The sequence below is a fragment of the Sturnus vulgaris genome, chromosome 11 (assembly GCF_052056855.1).
Source record: "Sturnus vulgaris isolate bStuVul1 chromosome 11, bStuVul1.hap1, whole genome shotgun sequence".
NCBI lineage: Eukaryota > Metazoa > Chordata > Aves > Passeriformes > Sturnidae > Sturnus > Sturnus vulgaris.
In genome coordinates, this window is record NC_142253.1 from 227,080 (window position 1) to 244,458 (window position 17,379).

The 17,379-nt window shown below is 45.7% G+C and overlaps 1 protein-coding gene across 4 annotated transcripts in view; it reads left to right on the top strand.

Moving 5' to 3' along the window:
- Positions 1-17,379, top strand: part of TMCC1 (transmembrane and coiled-coil domain family 1) — a 71,178-nt gene that overhangs the window by 29,549 nt on the left and 24,250 nt on the right. The window contains exon 1 of one of the 4 annotated variants that reach the window (XM_088171207.1): positions 1,109-1,273. The exons of the other annotated variants lie outside the window; for them this stretch is intronic. Within the exon in view, the coding sequence (XP_088027333.1) occupies positions 1,235-1,273 (39 nt within the window). The 5' untranslated portion in view covers positions 1,109-1,234. Of the gene's footprint in view, positions 1-1,108; positions 1,274-17,379 lie in introns of those variants that run through there. 4 annotated transcript variants of the gene reach the window in all.

Genomic DNA, 17,379 nt, shown 5'->3' on the forward strand with positions numbered 1-17,379 from the left:
AGATCTTGAGCTTCTCATTGTGTTTGGGGTTTTCAGTTTGCCTCCTCCGTGTATGAACATGCTGGCAGCTGGCCGAGCCCACGCGTTGAGAGCCGGCCCCCCGGCCAGCCCAGGCTGGCACTGTGTGTGTCCTGGCTGCTGCACTCCTGCAGCCCCCGGAGCATTGCAAAGCGAGCTTGGAGCCCTGCAATCCCTGTTCTGCCGGATTGTACTGTGCTGTGAGCGAACCAAGAACGTTTTCAGGACCCCAAAGCCACTCGTGTCGCGGCATTGGAAGAACTGCAAGTGTACCTGTTTTACCACACGTCTTTATTGCATACTTATGGCAGGGAGACAGAAATGCTTTCTTTAAATTATTCTCTAGTGATTGCAGCGGGGTCTTCTGTGCTGATTCCGGGTCAGAGCTGACACTCCCGTGCCACAGTGTGCGAAGGCAGCGGGAGCTGCGCGGGGCCCGCGGCCGGTGGGGCTCGGCGGGAGCGCTGGAACGGGATCGCCCCTCACGGGGGCTGAGCCGGGCCGGGGCCGGGGCGGTGCCGGGGCTGTGCTGGGCCGGGGCTGTGCTGGGCCGGGCCGGGGCGGTGCCGGGGCTGTGCTGGGGCTGTGCTGGGCCGGACCGGGGCCGGGGCTGGGCCGGGCCGGGGCGGTGCCGGGGCTGTGCTGGGCCGGGCCGGGGCCGGGGCCGGGGCTGGGCCGGGTCGGGGCGGTGCCGGGGCTGTGCAGGGCCGGACCGGGGCTGTGCTGGGGCTGTGCAGGGCCGGGCCGGGGCGGTGCCGGGGCTGTGCTGGGGCTGTGCTGGGCCGGGCCGGGGCCGGGGCTGGGCCGGGCCGGGGCGGTGCCGGGGCTGTGCTGGGCCGGGCCGGGGCCGGGGCTGGGCCGGGCCGGGGCGGTGCCGGGGCGGTGCCGGGGCTGTGCTGGGCCGGGGCGGTGCCGGGGCAGTGCTGGGCCGGGCCGGGGCGGTGCCGAGGCTGTGCCGGGGCTGTGCTGGGCCGGGCCGGGGCGGTGCCGGGGCGGTGCCGGGGCGGTGCCTGTACCCGCCCCCCGCAGCGGCAGGCGGGAGCGCCGCGCCCTCCCTTGCCCTGCCTTGCTCTGTCCTGTCCTGTACGGCCCGGCCCGGGCCAGCGTCGGGCTCCTCGGGGCAGCGCTGGGCCAGGACAGGGTGCCGGCCCCCGCGCCCGAGGATGCGCAGCCCCCGCTGAGCCCCGCCGGCTGCTGCCCCTCGGCCCCGCGGACCATGGTGCAGCGCTTCAGCCTGCGCAGGCAGCTCTCGAAGGTGGGTGCGAGCCGCGGGTCCCGGCACGGCCGCGCTCGGGCGGAGAGCCCCTCCGCCTTTGTTCGCGCCGGCACGGACACAAAGGCTCGGCCGGGGGGCGGGCGGGGTCCGCCCGAGACCGCCGGTAGCTCAGCGGTGCCGGTTATGGGCATGAGCGCAGCCTCAAGGCTGGGCCGGGGTACGCGGGAGGGGCAGCGGCACGAAGGGATGTGCCCCGGTGGTGCCCGTGAGAGCGCTCACACGTGTGCTTTGTCCTGGGCACAAGGTCCTCAGCGATGTGAGCCGTCCCAGCCACACACCTGCAGGGATGCCCTGCCCTGTGCAGGCTCAATAGCCCTCGCTGACAACACGGGGCTTCAGAACAAAGGAGTTGCCGTGTACGTATTTTGCTGTTTAATAATTGAATGTGTTCGAATTCGTTTTAGGAAGCTGCCTTAAGAGAGAGAATAGTTAATCCATGTAGTCTTGCAGATTGTCAGTGAATCAATCCAATGCATGTTGTTAGAAAAACATTTGGAAAAATCCATCCATGAACAAAAGTGAGTCTGTGTAGGACACTGCAGGGACGAACAGTTCTATAGCTGCCAGCACAGCCCTGTTTGTACATCGTTTGTACATCATTCCCAGTGAGCAGACTTGACTCTGGATGTAGGAGTTACAGTATTGGACTCTTAAAAGGCAAGCTGAATTTTGACTTTACATTTAAGTTCTTCTTCCCTGTCCTTCCCACCCCTGTGTGTGTATTTGTAAAGGTTTTAAAATGCAATCATCAGAATTCTAAAATGCTATCATCAGCATTTAAAATAGGTCAGAATTCACATCCTGCAAACTGTCTTGGGAAAAGCTACAGCTTTGCAATAATGTGGCATCTTTCTAATTAATTTGTAAGTTTTTTTTAGTATCTCCTCATCTTAAATAAACTGACGTGGCCATTTCATGGAAAAGTGAAACTTGCATCTTTTAAGGGTTTGCCTTGTTACGTGTCAAGCTGTGTCTGCAAGTAGTAGAAGTCTCCACAGACACTCTGGAGTTTAATCTTCCCCTCAAAAGAGATTTGATCTAGTTAGTAATGAACTTTGTATCTAAGCTTTATTTAAGTAGGGCAGCCAAAATAGTTTAAAATGAACTCATTTGGATAACTCCATTTTCATCCTTGTATATCTAGGGGGGCAGGGTGATTTGGAAAAATGTTTGCACTGACTTTTTACTATAGGAGAACTGTTTTCAATTTGTTTTTCTGGGTCTCTCCGTTTTTCTGTTGTCTGACACAATTGTGTCTTGCACTGCATTAGCTCTGATTTTGTCAAACCTACTTTAAACAATTGTCTGGCCCTGACATATTCTTAACTTCTGTGTTTTAACTGTAAAAGTTGCACAACTCTTATACTATGGTGAACTGAAGGAGAAAATGAGTGCTTGGTCTGTGTTTGCCAAAATAAAAAGCATAGTTGTGTGAACAATTGGAAGGGATTATGTTTATCTCAGTTTGGATGTAGGGCGAGAACTGCATCTCCCCCTCTCCTTGCCGTGCTTTAGATGGGACTGGGAAGTCCCTGTGTGTTGGGAGTCCTTGGTGGAAGAGAGGCAAATGGTGCTACAAAGCACCTGGTATTTGCTGGAAGGAAAAATATGTACAATTTTGCTGATACATTTATCAGCTGAAATGCAATGACTGCCAGACTGTATAAAAATAAAACAGAACTTTTTTAGTATTTCTTGTGTGAAGACCTTCATTCTTTTATGGATGCTGACTTAGGATTTGCCAACCCTGAAGTCTTTTTCAGGACCTGGAGCACTTACTCCCAGGATGTGTCCACTTCTTGTGTGAAATTGGGCATTATTATGTGGTGTGCCTGTGTTATGCAGCTGCAAGGTCAAAATTGCCGTTTCTAACCACATTTAATGGTGGAGGCTTCAAATAGAATGGGACTGTGCAGATTTGAGAGCTACAAACTGAAAAATGCTGCCACCAGTGCTTATAAAACTTGAGCAAAGAAAAAGTAGGACTTCATGCAGGAAGGAGAAATACGGCCTCATGATCCAGGCTTTAATCTCCAAGAACTGGTTTTCCACGAGGCTATTTGCACTGTATGGCTTCCATCAAATCATTTCAGCTTTCCCAGTCTCCATCTTCCCTCTATGAATGAGGTTAATGCCTTTCTCTTATTTACATAATGGCTATCTAGTTTTAAAGTACTGTTGTGGAGAGGGCTGTATAAGCACTTAACTTAATTCATTAAAGCACATTAAGCACATAACTTAATTCATTAAATATTTGCATTTGATAACCAGTTTGTATCAGGAATTTCAGAAAGTCTTACACAGACCAATCTTCAAGTATTACTTCTTATTTCACATATACCAAATCACTGCTTATTATTTGTGGGTTACTACTTAAGTTCTGTGTTTGTTTACCAACTTAAATGTCTGTAACTCTTAAAAATTCGAGTCATTTATTGCACATTTTCTGTTAAGACGTATAGACAAAATACTTGATGCGGTTTTTTGAGTGGTTTGACAAATGTCTTCTGCTGGCCAAATTTGCTTTGTTCACTTTGTCATCCTCTGGTTCTGTGGGAGGTCTCCATGCCTTTTGTTTTGTTGTGTTTTTCATGTTTTCCCTTCCTCCTTAAGTATCCAAAGTGTTTTCAAAGTATTTTAGTTCAAACTGCTCTCTATCTTGTACTGTTTGGAAGACCTCAAGAAGTGCTGTTGCTGATTTGTTGCATTTGGAGAAATCCCTTACTGTGTGGGTGATAGTACAAAACTGTATCCAGCTGTTATGCAACCTGAATTTGTTCAGATGTTTTAGCTGAAAGGAGAATAATGGAAACAAATTGAACTGTATTTTAGGATGCTTTTCTAAGTTATCATGCATCCCCTTTTTCAAAAGGTACTCCTTTCCTGGGAAAGATTCCAGTGAGCTAATTAGTTAAGTTCAATTTAAAGGAAGAAAAAGCCAAAAAAAAAGTAATTTTTGTGAACTGTGGTTGATACATTTAAACAGCCATTAAAATATTAATACTTTCAGGCCAAATTCTTTTGGTCTCAAGTACAGTCTGGATTTATCAGCATCTGAACTGTCTCTGTGTTGCCACTGGTGTGTGTGGAGCTTATTTATGGGAGAGAAACTTTAGTATGTTATGTCGAAATAGCCTGGGAATAGCTGAGCTGAAAGAAGCTCGCCTGTGTAAAGGTGATGGGTTGACTCTGTTTGACAGCACAGGCTGCATTTCCCCTTGGCACTGACACAGGTAAAAAAACTTCTTCCTGCAGTGTTGGCCCAGGTTCCTCAGGTCTCCTGCCTTTTGAGTTGTGGTCTCGGGCAGGTAGAGCAGGATAGAGTGTATCTGTTCACTACCGCGTAATAGCTCTCACAGAGTTCTCGCTAAACTGTCCTTAGAGCTGGTATCTTGTGTAGCTTGGCCACACCTAATAGTGGGGAAAAGTTAGAAGTAAGAGGAAGATTTGGACTTTGATGCATTTCAACCTGATTCTCATGTTTAATAGAGCAGCAGGCATGCAGTTTCCCTGTGGCTCTTCAAATTTGCCCTGCTTGTGGAACTGGAGTGGCATTGTTGTACTCATGGCTGAACAAGGTCGGTGGGGTAGGTGGATCTAACGGGACCTTCTGAGCTACAAGGACATATTTGTTACCATATTGGTAGCTCAGTGGATTACCTTTAAAATAACCTTTTTCTCTTGATGGATGTGATGCAACTTACTGCTGGGGGCATCTGATAGAAGGTTGTCACTTGCACTGCAGCCTTTGTGGTGTGCTGCAATTCTGTCCCAGGCACACCTCACCATAACTCAGGTGTGTGCCCTCCCTTGGGTCATGCAGGGGATTAACTTCTCACAGTCAGTGCAAGGGCAGTTATTCAGACATTTCCTGTTGCTTCTAAGGGAAAGGTAGCATTAGCTTTGTTCATGTTGGCCGTGTGAGTGCCCTATTATAGACAAACCACCTGGAGCATTGCAGTGTATTACTCTTCATGTTACTTGGGTTTGAATCTGTTCCTGCAGGTGTTTTGTAGGGCGTACAGGATGAAAGGCTTGTCTGCACAAAGCTGAGGGATGGCAACGTGCAAACAGGTCTCTAAGCATTGCTGGCTGTGCTGGTGTGGAATGAGTGACTAGAAATGCTGTGAACTTTTCTAGGCATAGTGGGTTCTCAAGAAGCTTCCACTGCATCATCTTGCTCAGAGGAACATGTGGGAAAATGTTACAGAGATATTACATTCATCTTACAAGAAGGAAATGAGCTTCTGGTGCTCTGATTGAACAAGTTGGAATATCAGGTTTCCTGAGGAGCTTGTTCTGTGTTAGTATAACAGCTCCATGAATGCCATGACAGTGGGGAAGTAAAACAGACTTGAAGCATCTTTCACATTGGTGGTTAACAGGGTCTGTAAAGCTACACCTACAGAGATGTTAGAGGTAGGATTTGGGAACTTCCCTTTGTGGGGAAAGCATTACTGATAATCCAGAGAATCAGCCCTATCCACACCATCTGGGGGGGTCTGGCAAATTGCATGTAATGGCTCATTGCTAAATAGACTTAAAATGTAAAAAGCTGTAAACACAGACTATAGGGGAACGCATCTTACACAAATGCACCTTTCCTCATAATAATGAAGTTCTGCAGCTTATGGCAGCTTACAGAAGATCATCATACTTTATAATAGGTGCTTACATGTGGCTGGATGGCAATAACAATTGAAATTTCCTCCCATCAGCGATCAAAGGAAGCATTACAAGGTTTGGCATCTTTACTCTGAATTAGTTACCTTTAGGGGTCCTTCGTAGAGATTTTGGTTTGTGTAGAATTTGCCCCTTACCCCTCAATTCCTTGTGACAAACCAACTGGCTTTTTCCTCAGCCGGTGTTTCTTCAGGGGCAGAGAAGATTTTGCTCTCGGTTTGCAAATCTTTCTGGTTTGGATGTGACAGTGATAAAGATGCACATAAAAACTAGGTCCTTTCCAGAAGGGACAGAAAAGCTTTTATGCTGAAGGAGAGCCTTGGAAGTTCAGGAGAAATGCAGTAATGGGCGCAAGAGGATTTAGTTCTCAACATTTGCACGATGTGCAGTTTGGGACTCCCTTTTGTGACAAAGAATGTGCCAATGGCCTCCCAAATAATTCTTATTAGAGATTGATTGTAAACAGTTGTGTTTGAGCAGAGAAGAGGATGAAGTTTTATTCACAGAATTTTGGTTGGTCAAAGAAGGGATTCACCTGTTCTTTCAGTCGTATTTGCTCAGTGCTCCCAAAGTGGAGGGAGATGGCTTGCTCATCTTACAGCAACCTACTCCTATGGACAGGAAAAGTAAAGGACCAAGATTTTTTTTGTTTGTTTTGGGTGTTTGGTTGGTTTTGTTATTGGTTTTTTTGTTCGTTTTGTTTTTTGCTAAGTTAAGACATGGTTTGGCTCTCCCTGAGATCAACTGGTATTTGAATAGGGAGTTTATCATAGAAAACACTCCTTTCTTGAGTTCTCAGCTTTGATACAATTTAAAATAGACAGGAAGAATTGCTAAGGAAGCAAGATTCTTGTCCTTCAATGATTTGCTGTGAAGGTTTTAGTATGCATGAAATAGGAAATTGTGTTTTGATTTGAAATATGAGTAATAAAATATTTCAGCAGCATATTATAAGTGTTGTTGTCTGAGCTTTGTGATAAGGCATTCAAGGAGCACACACACTTAGCAAGAATGGAATCCAAGATGACTAGAAGGCAAACTGAAGTTTTGTTACAAGAGAGTTTTTGTTGAGTTTTGTTGAGTCTTCTTCCAGGAGTGCCCTTGGTAAATGTTCAACTGCAGAAAAATATTTTCTCTGCGTTATCTGCACATTTTGTGGTCTCTTGGAAGCCTGTGAACACTGAAGTCACGTTTGGAAAGTCTAACTTGTGAGAGTCTCCATTCTAGAATCACCAACATTTCCCACAGAAAAGGAAATTTGAAGGAGTGCTTCAGTTAGCACAGAATAGCCTTTGTGCAGGCACAGTTTGTGCTTGCTCAGCCATGCCTGCCTCGGAAGTGCACTGAGACCCACTGCCTACACTGTGGTGTGAGAGGTCCCAGGGTCCTGTTGATAGTGAACAAAAACTTACAGGGGAAAGAAATATTTCTATCATAATAAATTATTTCAGTCTGCTGACATTAGCAGCAGGAGCAGAGAAAATGAAGAGTTTCAGGTTGATAGGGAGGCTGATAGGGTGTTTCACTGGAGTCTGAACTGCAAAGCATGTGGAGTACTGATGCAGAACTGGTGCCCAAAGGTCATTAGTTTGTGGAACTGCTGTATTGGAGTGGGACTAAAGTTTCTTTTCTGCCCACCAAAAAGAATATAGGATTTTACTAGTTTGTGTGAAAAGTAAAGAGGAAGAAGAAAATACTGCTTTTCATGCCAGCAGAGAGCAAAAAAGCTAAAGACTGTGCAAAGAAGTCATTGTGCTGTTGTAGATTTAAATAATTGGGTCGCAAACTGCCTGGCAAGGAGTTTTCCTTGGCCACTGTAGTTCAATCACAGTGCACATAGTGTGGCTGAACCTCCTGTTTTTCCAGACCCAGATGAGGAGTCTCTGGAGAGGTGTTCCCCTACAATGCTGCATGGAATACTGGCAGGATGTGGGCACCACACAGCTCTGTGGCCCCAGTGGTACAGGTTTCTCCAAGCAAATGCCTGTGGTGTGGCTGGCTAGCAAAACCAGAAAGCTGGTTACTGCACGTTTCTGGTTTCAGAATTCATCAGCTGTCGTTCAGCTGTTTTTCACTCTGAAAAAATTGTAAACATCTGCTTTGAAGGGAAATCCTTCCCATGTAGAGAGTGTGGTTGTTGGTGGCATCTGGTTTGTAGGGACACTTGTTCTTCTGTTACAAATGTTCTCAAAACCATTGAAATATGTTGATATTTTCTAGTTTTTCACTCGCTGCTTAATTTATACATAGTCTTCGAGAGTTTTCTTGCATAAAATACCATGAGAATGCCTTCTTTCATTGTGTGTGAAAAACTGGATAACTGTGAGGGACAGTAGATCAGCTTTAGCACTTCCCTGACAGCCCGTGCCAGTGGGCTTAGCATCCCTCTGTATTGATGGAGGCAGGAGAACTATGAAGATTCAAAGAGATTACTTTTACACGAGCCTAGGCTTAATTATTTCATTAGATATTTGATAGTCAGGACTGTGCTAGGTTTCATGTTTTCCTAATATTGATAAAATTTGGGAAATATGGAACTTGCTACTGCTGCTCAGAAATGCAGAGAGTGGACCTTGCTGCAGGTGTCACTGGAGAGCTGCTGGAATTTAGTCAGCCAAATGTTTATTGTTTAACTGTTGATAAATATTGAAATTGTATCCTTTCAGAATCCAGGTTATATATTGGTGGAAACAGGTAATGGAAGGGATAAATTTTAATGTTGTTGTGCTTTTAACTAAGAAAGTGCCTGCACTGGGTATTGTGCAGTCCGTGTGTGCTGCTTTGCTGCTGTTGCCCTATGTCTGTGTGGGTTTCTGGGATGCTCCCTACCTGTCTGTGCTGCAGAGGTGCTCGTGGGGCCGTGGTCAGGTTCATGCTGATAGCTGCACGGGGTTGGGTTACCAGGGACTACATGCTCCAGCAGAGGCCAAGGAGCTTGGCTTCCCCTGCTCATTCCCATGGGCCCTGGCTGCTAGGGTTTGGGAAGATGATGTGCCTCTCCTGCTGCTGGGGCTGCTTGGTGAGCCTAGGGGAAGCTGGGGACAAGAGAGACCCGAGTGCCAGCTCCACTCTTGTCTGCTGCTCTGTGCAGAACCTGAGAAGCCCTGACTGATGTGGCATGGAATGAGCACTTGGTGGAGTTGGTGCAGCTTTGCAGTGCCAGGGCTTTACGGTGTTAGCAAACACTCACTGAGCAGTGCACTCAGCCTGACTGCTCAGGCTGCTCTGTAGTTTATAGATGTCATGCCTGAATTCTTGTCACAGTTCATCTCATAGAAAATGTTTAGTACACTTGGACATGGCTCAGTGATCATCCTCCTCTTACCTGCTCGTGTCCTGGGCCCAGCATGGCCAGGTTTCCATTTACAGTGTTTGTTACAAAATGTTTTTGTTAATTCATCCATCTGGAATATGACCTTGTATTTTTTTAAACTTACAGAATTAATAGCTTTAGCGAGGCAAAGGGAAATTTGACAATATTTAACTTCCAAGTTTAGAGAGAAAAAGTGTTTAAGGTTATTAAGATTTGTTGAAGGGCAGCCTTCCAGTGCCTCAAGGGGCTCCAAGAGAGCTGGAGACGGCCTTTGACAAAGAAATGAAGTGACAGGACAAGGGGGAATGACTACACACTGACAGAGGATAGGGTTAGGTGGGAGATGGGGAAGAAATTCTTGTCTGTGAGCGTGGTGGGGACCTGGCACATGTTGCTCAGAGAAGCTGCCCCTGGCAGGGGGTTGGGACTAGATGGTCTTTAAGATCCAATTCAACCCAAACCATCCTATGATCTCTGAATGAGATCAATCTCCTATGATGATTCTCTGAAAACAAACTCTCAAGAAGAGTTGAAAAGAAAAATCTGACTCTGTGAAATACAAGCAGTTTGGGCAATAGTACAATGTTTCTATTATCGTGAAGACTGCATTTTACATGCAGCTGTTCAAAAACAGTACATATACTTTTTAAAAACCTCACTGTCCATCAACTGCCCACTGTCTAACTCTGTCTGGTTGCTGAGGATCCCCTGTCCAGAGTTCTTTCTGCATTCTCCCAAGTAAACCTGATTTCTAGATTAAATGACTTTTCTGTTCCAGGAGTTAATTACCTTAGAGATTAAATTCTCTGTATGTAGAGAATGGTGTTGATGACTTGGCAGCATTTCAGCTAGAGGTTTGCTGTTCGGTGCTGTAAACCTTATTGTTGTTCATTTCTTTGCTGAAAAATTTTCAAACAGTATTATTATCCCATTTTTTAGAAAGGGTAGTAAATTGCTTTAGCTACTTTGTTATGCCATGGAGAAGGAACACTTAATTATTCAAGTGGCTCCATGGATATTTTGACTGAAACTCCATCTGCCAGTGCAGAAATTGGTTCTATTTTTAACAACTTGAGACACTTTTCAGCAATTATTTGGCTGAGTTGTGTGTGAGGGAGTATTTTCATGCACTGCTCTGGACTGTCTTCTGGTTGAGGTTTGTGCTGTCCTCTGTGGCTACTCTTTGTTGTCTTACAACAGCTGTTTTCAGCTAACCAATGACAGTTGTCCAGCAAGCAGAAAACAACTACGTACTTTTGGAAAAGTTTTATTGCCTACTTTGAGGCCAGGTTTTGGGATGGGGAGAGTTGTGGGGCAGTCAGGACAGAGAAGGCAGGACAGCAAGCACTGCCTGTTCGTCCCTGCTGTGTTTGTGTGTGATTCCCTCTGTGAGAGCAATGACAAGGATAGCACAGCTGGAAAAGAGACGTGGTTCTTTTGGTGGGATTTGCTGTGTAACTCTAACTGTACTCTTTAGCTGCCAGACACTAGTTCCAGTGAGCTGGGTTAGTGAAACATGCTCTACTGGAGCTGTTCACTTCTCTTGGGTGGTGTTACAGAAAGGTCAGGGAATGCTGTGGCAGCAGCTGTGAGCAGGGACAGAGATGCAGAGCTGGGACGGCAGGACAGGTGCTGCCTGGGGGGAAGGAGCTGCCATAGGCCAAGGAAGGCTCTGCCTTTGCCATTTGCTTCTGAGATATTGATTAGAACGAATGGAAGCTAATTGCCATAGCAACAAATTTCACTCTTGCCCCACTCTTGTATGTTTGTTAGTTTGGGTTATGTCCATGGCACTGCCAGGCAGCCACAAAGCCTTTCTGGAGCCTGTGCAGAGAGGGTTTGTTTGCACAGGGAGCTGTTGTTGGAGCAGCTGGGGTTTTGGCAGTGTGCTGTCCTGGTGGGCAGTTAGTGACTGGTGTCCTAGGCAGGCTGCTGGTGGTCTGCTCGGACTCTGCAGCTGTGAATGTTTAGTGGTGATTTGGGGAGCTGACCCAATCTGTGTGGCATCTCTATGACCCAGGTGGGACCTTACTGTCCATGAGTGGTCATCAAGACCAAATACTAGGCAGAGCCTGTGTGGTAAGTTGAGACTAAGAATGAATGAATGTGTCTTGAGATCAATGCGTTATTACAGAAAACCCTAGAAATGTACCAACCTGAGTTAGACCAGAGCCTCCTCAAATCATTTTTACCAATTTTTTTAGAACATGCTTTGAGTTAACTTGGACTGAGACAGGTGAAAATTTTAGATTTTAGTGAAGAGGAAAAAAAGTGGTGGTCACAAGAAAGGACTTGCCTTCCAAATATTCAGCAGAGTAAAAGCTTAGACCAGTGTGACGGGAAGAAATAATATGATAATTCTCATGCATTGTAGGGTTATTAGCAAGCTATCCACTATGGTGACTTCTGCAAAGGTTCACACTCCAAGTATGGATTTAGAACGTGTGAGTCCTGGAACTAGCTGAGCTCTTGCTGAGCAAGAAAATAGGACAAGGTTCCCTTTAAAAACTGGTAATAGTTACTTATCAACTGTTAGGACAGCTGTCACAACAAAAGGTATGCTCACTACCTAAACTGGAAGTACATTTATTTCCCCAAACTGTAAGCCCAAGAGAGATAGCAGTTAAGTCAGAAAACCAAGGTCATGTTTTGGCATTGGGGAAGGGCAGAAGGAGGAGTACAAGATTTGTCCTTTTTAAAACTATCTCTTGTTGCTGCCAGTTTTTTGAAGTATTTCTGCAGTTCTTGCACCTTTTTCATTGTCTTGTCCTTAAAGAAGGCCTTTGCAGATGTTGCTATTTAGCAGGGCTGCTGGGTAGATGTAGGGCTCAGCAGTGGGTGTGGTGGGTAGATCGGTGTTGGGGGTGCATCCTGGTGGGCCACCTTTGGGACAGCATGTGACAGAGCAGACCTGCCCTGAGACAGCATCATCAGAATCAGGTCAGATTGCTACTAAGCAGATAGTTACTACAGGTCCAGAAAGTATATTCATGTAGCTTACTCGTGTTTGTGACCTAGGAACCGTGAGGAAAATGCAGTGGAGTGTCTCTTAGACTTGGTTTTCACCTCTGCATTTCTTGAATGGCCATAGTAGAGCCAGCCAGGCTGATTAGTAATTAACAGAACATACCCTTTGTGAAAACATGCTTAGTGAACAAATTCACATCTCTTTAACTTTCTTTTTGAGGCTACATAACATATCTGTTATGAATAGATGGTGAACACAGTTGTCTGCCTGCAAGGCAGTACCCTGTGAGAGGACATTTCTCTCACTTCTTCCCCAGAAGAATACATTGTCTAGACCACCACTCAGAGGTTTTCAAAACATACAGGGTCTGTTTGCTGGGCTTACTCTAGGCATGAAGTATAAGCCTCATCTTAAAATGTTTTCCCTGGATGTTGCTTGGGATCTGTTCAGCACCTTGTGCTTTGTGGCTCTGCATGTGGTTTCCTCCTGCTCCCTGGGAGAGCCTGGTGTCTGTCCTGCTGGAGGGATGGAGCAGGTGCACTGTGGTTTTCAGCCGTTTCCTGACAGCTCCTTCTGTTTTTCTCTGGTTCCTGACTGGTACAGGGCACCTACTGCAGGATACTGGCCAGGTGACAGGTGTTCATCTAGCTCATATGGGAGTGCACAATGCTCAAGGTGTCTGTGCCTCCTTCAGCAGGCCATGGGTTGGATTTGTCTGCAGTTGACTCCTTAACTGTAACAGGAGCCTCAACAATCTCCTCTGACAGTTTGCAGAGGAAGAGATCTTGAGGTTGCACCTTGGCCCAGAGCTCTAGAAGAGGTATAAAGTATGTCCTTCAACTCAGCAGTATTCCCCTTGAAATAAAACTTGAGGTGTTTTCCTGTTGAAGAGTATGTTGGCGTTTTACTTGGTTTTTTTAAATAAACTTCCAAGACGGTTTCCAGCAGAGCTATTTTGCTTTTTGGTTTTATTATTCTTCAGAAAACTAGAGTCTCACTTGAGATGTGTTCCTGACAGGGTCAGGGATGAAGTATTTTTAGCAGTCTCGGTGGCTCTGCTTGCAGTGCATTCATGCCTCGCTTGTTCAGAGTTGCAGTTGCTTTTTCAAACGCGCATTTGGGGCTCCTGCCAAGATAGCCAGGGCACTACAGCATCGTGTTACAAGGTCCTGCTTTGTGCAGGCAGAGCTCAGCCCGGCAGGGCTGGGTCTGGGCTCTGCCAGCAGAGTGCTGTGGTCCAGCGTGTTTGGCCAGCGCAGGGTGCAGGGGTTCACACTCAGCATGGAGAACTCTCTGCCTGCCTCTGGAACCGTACGTCCTGGGGATTTCTGCTTTCTTGGATGTCAGCTCTACTGGGGTTGTGGATGTGGCTGGTTTGCCGGGCAGAGCCCTGGGTCACCACTGAGCACCAGGCTCTGCATGTCTGTTTGCTGTTGCTGCAGGAGTTTGCTTTTAAAAAAATCAGTCAGCAAGTTGCTGTGTGTTGTGGGAATTAAATCAAGTGTCTCCTGTCCATCCTCTCATCAGAGTGATTTAGGTTTCTTCTGCTGCTGTTGCTCCACAGCAAGCAATGTTTGTGGCCCAGCTTGTGCTCAACATTAAAATAAGGAAACTCACTTGTGCTGCTGAGATGCTGGTTTTGTTTGAAATGCTTGATCTGTTCTGGATGTGGCAGTAAAAATTGCACATTGGGAGACTCCCCATGAATACAAAGAATCTGTGCTTTGAATGGTTTAATGATTAGAAAAGGTTTGTAATACCAGAAATCTGTGTCTTTCAGTATGGTTAACGCTTCTCCAGTTGTGGTGATTTCTTCCAGGGAGCTTTGAGGTCTGGCTTCCTCATGGGAGTCCTCTGCAAAGTCTTCTGGAATTTGTCCCAAACAGCACAGAATGTGGAGAATTTGTCAAAAAGTGACCTGTATGAATTCAGCAAACAACAGGAATATGAACAGCAGAAGAAAGATGGCTGATATAAGTTTTAGCAGTGTTTAAGACCTTTTTAGCATTTAAAGGCTGCATTTTATCAGGACAGTAAGACAGTTCTAGGAAACTTCCTGTTCTTCAGGAGAGAAACGTGCTGGTCCTTGAAAGTCTATCTGTGTATTTCAATTGAAGTATTTTGGTCAACTAAAATCGGGTGTTTCATGAAGAAAACAGTGGTGAACCCCCCAGGAGCTCCCTCCCCTTGGTGCAGAGGAAATCCAGTCCCTGCTGGGATTGCTGCTGTCATTAGCACTGGTTTGAGCTCCCTGTTTTCCCCCTCCTGTCCTGTGCTTGTGGCTCTGTTGGGTGCAAGTTTTGTCTCCTGGGGGATCTGGGGGTGGTGGGGTGGCCCCATCTCGGGCTGCAGCAGGCTGTGCAGTGGGTGTCCCTGCAGTGTCCCCCGCTCCATGGGGGTGGCATGGGGAAAATAACACTCTGTGTTCAGCCTGAGCATGCTCCTTCCCAGAGGACAGAGCTGCATTGTTGGGACAAAGAAATGTGAAAATACTAAAAGCATTCAAACTATTTTCTTTTTATTTGGGAGCCTTTTGTGGAGCTCTGCAAAGCAGCCAGCCCAGTGTGTAAAGCCACTGGCAGAATTCAAAGGTGAGCTGGGAGTAGAAGAAAAACTGTAAGCTTTTTGGATTTTTTGCTGCTTACAAGGAAGGGTTCTTATATTTTTATAGGGGACATTATCAGTGTCAGGCTAAGATGCCTAGATATGTGTTGACTGATCTATTTAAAAGGAAAAAACATTTTTAGTCAATCTGGTTTCTGGCAGCTTATGGTACGTACGCTATTTCAAGGACTAATACTTTGGTTTTAAAAATTCACCTTTATTGTTGTCATCTTAGCTGCAAGTATCTGAGTCTTCAATACCTCTCCAACAAAGCCAGCAGGATCAGATTTTCTGCTCTTCATATTCCAGCAGTTGAAGGAAATATGGGTTAAAGGGAAGAGATTTCACGTTTATGCTGAAAGGAGAGCTGTCAAATTCAATGTATCCAAACCGCCTTAGTGAGCATAAGGCCTCAGGTATATTATTGAATTATCAAACAAGCCTCTGTCAGCTAAACTGCAATAACCTCTCTTGTCCTGTGCTTGCTGAACACCTTGGACTCATTGCAAGGTAGAAACAAAACCTTAAATCTTAGATCCTGCCTCGTCCATGCGGTGCCCAGGATGACTGACATTTGGTACGGCGATTGACACACAGCCAGCTCCGCCTGTCACTGTGGGTCTGTGTTGACGCTTTAGCGAAGTTCAGTCACTGAATGGCAAAACTCAACCACCAAGACAGCTGCTGGAGAGTGAGAAGATGTTTTTTGTGGTTTGAACTTTGGTTGGTTTTTTGTGATTTTTTTTTTTTCTAGAATTTTAATAAGATGAAAATGTGAGAAGGTATAGTTTGGTAACTCCAGAAGCTTTACATGATAACCAGAAGTAATAAATTTGATTTACACATGTGCAGCAAAGCTGAAAACTGGCGAGTTAAATTCTGTTTGAAGAAAATTAAAGCAATTTCATACCTGTGTACCTTCCCAAGTTGTCATTGGAGAAAACAGAGCAGTAAGACTAGAAGAAATATTTTGGGGGGGAGTTTGTGTATTGTGTATCCATTAGACTTACATATCGAACACTGTGATGATGTTCATGCCAGCAATATGGAGAAATGACGAACCAAGTTTTCTTGGAAATGTTCCATTTCATCACTGTGCAGTTTTTAGGTTTCTTTATTGATAAATTTAATCCTTTATGTAGACTGGGCATTTTGCCTTGGTTGTGGTTTCTGCTGAGCCAGAGCCACATTGGATAGTGTGCTAAGAGTCTTTAATTTTATGTATCATGAAGGAGGAAGATTACGTTTTATGTGCAGATTTCTAACAGATTAACTAATTCATTGCCTATTAAAAAAACAAGACTAAAAGTGCTTAAAGCCCTTGCTGCAGGTCTCAAGTCTGCTGAAGTTTAACTTTGTTTTCCCCGTGCTTTCCCTTGTGGCTGGAAGCAGATCCCAGTGATTGTGAAGCAGCAGCCATTGGTGAGCTCTCGTCTGCTAATGCCAGACTGAGGTGTAGGCAATTATCTTGGACCTGTCCGTTTTTCCTATACCTGGAGAAATGGAAAGGAAAGGAGACAGGACCAGAATTTAGTGCAGTTTTGCATGTCCTTTGGATGTAATTCTTTAAAGTTCCATTCTGTTTTTGGAAGTGGAGCTTAATAAGTACTAACAGATTAAAGTGAGGCTTGGATCATCACATGAGTAGCTGGAATAGACAAACAGTTAAGTCTCTCCTAGGGAGAGACTAGGTTATAAATACTGAGAAATCCATTTCTAACTAGACATCATGTAACCATGTATGCAGATCTGGTCTAGTAGCAATCTGGCAGGAAGCAGAGGATTTCTTTCATTATTACTGTGGGTGAGTTGACTTGATGCAGCAATGATCACAAGAATGCTCTTGGAAAATGTCCTTGGTGACAAGGACAAGGGGTCAAGGGTGACCTGCCCATCCATGCAACCATTCCCTCTCCAACATGCTCCCTGGGGGCATCTGCTGAGTAATAGCTGCCCTGGCTGTGGGCTACCCTTGTTGCTGCCCCAGTCTTGAGCTGCATCGTCTCAGCCTGCTATGGTCTTTCCTTCAGACTCACAGTGGTGAGTTGCTGGCTTTGTGCTGAACTGATTATAAAAAGTCCCATCAGTATGGCTGCACTTCTCATCAGTGCTGTGGGATGCAGGCTTTATGAATTTAACTTTCTTTCTCTCATTCCCCACCCCGTTAACTGCAGATGGAAACATTTTGAGTACTTCTGGAAACAGGTGTGGAGAAAAGGAAGGCTGTCTTCTGGTGATTAAAACTGGGGCAAGAATCTATGACTAGTAAAAAGAAAGCAAGTCCTGTGCAGAGCATCCTCTGAGGGAAATCTGCAAAAGACAAATATAGTCAAAACTGGCTTTATTCCAAGGGGTGTGTGCAGAGGAGGGGAACTCCAGCTCTGTGCAGTGACTTTGAAGTCTAGGATCTTAAATTAGAAGATGAGTGTTAAATACTGTATTAGCTTAAAGTGCTTCTGGCCCAAATGGTATCTCATTTGATTAGGCTATTGCAGCATTTATAATCACACACAGGTT